The sequence below is a fragment of the Palaemon carinicauda genome, chromosome 11, assembly GCF_036898095.1.
Source record: "Palaemon carinicauda isolate YSFRI2023 chromosome 11, ASM3689809v2, whole genome shotgun sequence".
NCBI classification, from domain to species: Eukaryota; Metazoa; Arthropoda; class Malacostraca; order Decapoda; family Palaemonidae; genus Palaemon; species Palaemon carinicauda.
In genome coordinates this window covers 53,118,766-53,121,265 of record NC_090735.1, presented here as the reverse complement: position 1 = coordinate 53,121,265, position 2,500 = coordinate 53,118,766, and the positions used below count along the sequence as shown (strand labels likewise).

Genomic DNA, 2,500 nt, shown 5'->3' with positions numbered 1-2,500 from the left:
GCGTCTAATAGACAAGCTATGTTCAACGGAGGCATATTTCTCTTTATTTCTCTATTCTCGCGTCTAATAGAACAAGCTATGTTCAACGGAGGCATTTTTCTCTTTATTTCTCTTTTCTCTCGTCTAATAGACAAGCTATGTTCAACGGAGGCATTTTTCACTTTATTTTCTCTTTCTCGCGTCTAATAGACAAGCTATGTTCAACGGAGGCATTTTTCTCTGTATTTCTCTTTTCTCGCGTCTTATAGACAAGCTATGTTCAACGGCGGCATTTTTCTCTGTATTTCTCTTTTCTCGCGTCTTATAGACAAGCTATGTTCAACGGAGGCATTTTTCTCTTTATTTCTCTTTTCTCGCGTCTAATAGACAAAGTATGTTCAACGGAGGCATTTTTCTCTTTATTTCTCTATTCTCGCGTATAATAGACAAGCTATGTTCAACGGAGGCATTTTTCTCTTTATTTCTCTTTCTCTCGTCTAATAGACAAGCTATGTTCAACGAGGCATTTTCTCTTTATTCTCTTTCTCTCGTCTAATAGACAAGCTATGTTCAACGAAGGCATTTTTCACTTTATTTCTCTTTTCTCGCGTCTAATAGACAAAGTATGTTCAACGGAGGCATTTTTCTCTGTATTTCTCTTTTCTCGCGTCTTTAGACAAGCTATGTTCAACGGAGGCATTTTTCTCTGTATTTCTCTTTTCTCGCATCTTATAGACAAGCTATGTTCAACGGCGGCATTTTTCTCTGTATTTCTCTTTTCTCGCGTCTTATAGACAAGCTATGTTCAACGGAGGCATTTTTCTCTTTATTTCTCTTTTCTCGCGTCTAATAGACAAAGTATGTTCAACGGAGGCATTTTTCTCTTTATTTCTCTATTCTCGCGTATAATAGACAAGCTATGTTCAACGGAGGCATTTTTCTCTTTATTTCTCTTTTCTCTCGTCTAATAGACAAGCTATGTTCAACGGAGGCATTTTTCACTTTATTTCTCTTTTCTCGCGTCTAATAGACAAGCTATGTTCAACGGAGGCATTTTTCTCTGTTTTTCTCTTTTCTCGCGTCTTATAGACAAGCTATGTTCAACGGAGGCATTTTTCTCTGTATTTCTCTTTTCTCGCGTTCTTATAGACAAGCTATGTTCAACGGCGGCATTTTTCTCTGTATTTCTCTTTTCTCGCGTCTTATAGACAAGCTATGTTCAACGGAGGCATTTTTCTCTTTATTTCTCTTTTCTCGCGTATAATAGACAAAGTATGTTCAACGGAGGCATTTTTCTCTTTATTTCTCTATTCTCGCGTATAATAGACAAGCTATGTTCAACGGAGGCATTTTTCTCTTTATTTCTCTTTTCTCTCGTCTAATAGACAAGCTATGTTCAACGAGGCATTTTTCTCTTTATTTCTCTTTTCTCTCGTCTAATAGATAAGCTATGTTCAACGGAGGCATTTTTCACTTTATTTCTCTTTTCTCGCGTCTAATAGACAAAGTATGTTCAACGGAGGCATTTTTCTCTGTATTTCTCTTTTCTCGCGTCTTTAGACAAGCTATGTTCAACGGAGGCATTTTCTCTGTATTTCTCTTTTCTCGCGTCTTATAGACAAGCTATGTTCAACGGCGGCATTTTTCTCTGTATTTCTCTTTTCTCGCGTCTTATAGACAAGCTATGTTCAACGGAGGCATTTTTCTCTTTATTTCTCTTTTCTCGCGTCTAATGGACAAAGTATGTTCAACGGAGGCCTTTTTCTCTTTATTTCTCTATTCTCGCGTCTAATGGACAAGCTATGTTCAACGGAGGCATTTTTCTCTTTATTTCTCTTTTCTCGCGTCTAATGGACAAGCTATGTTCAACGGAGGCATTTTTCTCTTTATTTCTCTTTTCTCGCGTCTAATAGACAAGCTATGTTCAACGGAGGCATTTTTCTCTTTATTTCTCTTTTCTCGCGTCTAATAGACAAGCTATGTTCAATGGAGGCATTTTCTCTTTATTTCTCTTTTCTCGCGTCTAATAGACAAAGTATGTTCAACGGAGGCATTTTTCTCTTTATTTCTCTTTTCTCGCGTCTAATAGACAAAGTATGTTCAACGGAGGCATTTTTCTCTTTATTTCTCTATTCTCGCGTCTAATAGACAAGCTATGTTCAACGGAGGGAATTTTCCCTTTATTTCTCTTTTCTCGCGTCTAATAGACAAACTATGTTCAACGGAGGCATTTTTCTCTTTATTTCTCTTTTCTCGCGTCTAATAGACAAAGTATGTTCAACGGAGGCATTTTTCTCTTTATTTCTCTTTTCTCGCGTCTAATAGACAAAGTATGTTCAACGGAGGCATTTTTCTCTTTATTTCTCTATTCTCGCGTCTAATAGACAAGCTATGTTCAACGGAGGCATTTATTTCTTTATTTCTCTTTTCTCGCGTCTAATAGACAAGCTATGTTCAACGGAGGCATTTTTCTCTTTATTTCTCTTTTCTCGCGTCTAATAGACAAAGTATGTTCAACGGA

The 2,500-nt window shown here is 37.1% G+C and overlaps 1 protein-coding gene across 1 annotated transcript in view; it reads right to left on the bottom strand.

The window, feature by feature from the left end:
- LOC137649277 (histone-lysine N-methyltransferase, H3 lysine-79 specific-like) overlaps positions 1-2,500 on the bottom strand; it is a 15,045-nt gene that overhangs the window by 308 nt on the left and 12,237 nt on the right. Inside the window, exons 2-4 of the mRNA XM_068382263.1 lie at positions 2,193-2,297; positions 1,001-1,192; positions 570-778 (exon numbers count right to left, since the gene is read on the bottom strand). Of these exons, the coding sequence (XP_068238364.1) occupies positions 570-778; positions 1,001-1,192; positions 2,193-2,297 (506 nt within the window). The remainder of the gene's footprint in view (positions 1-569; positions 779-1,000; positions 1,193-2,192; positions 2,298-2,500) is intronic.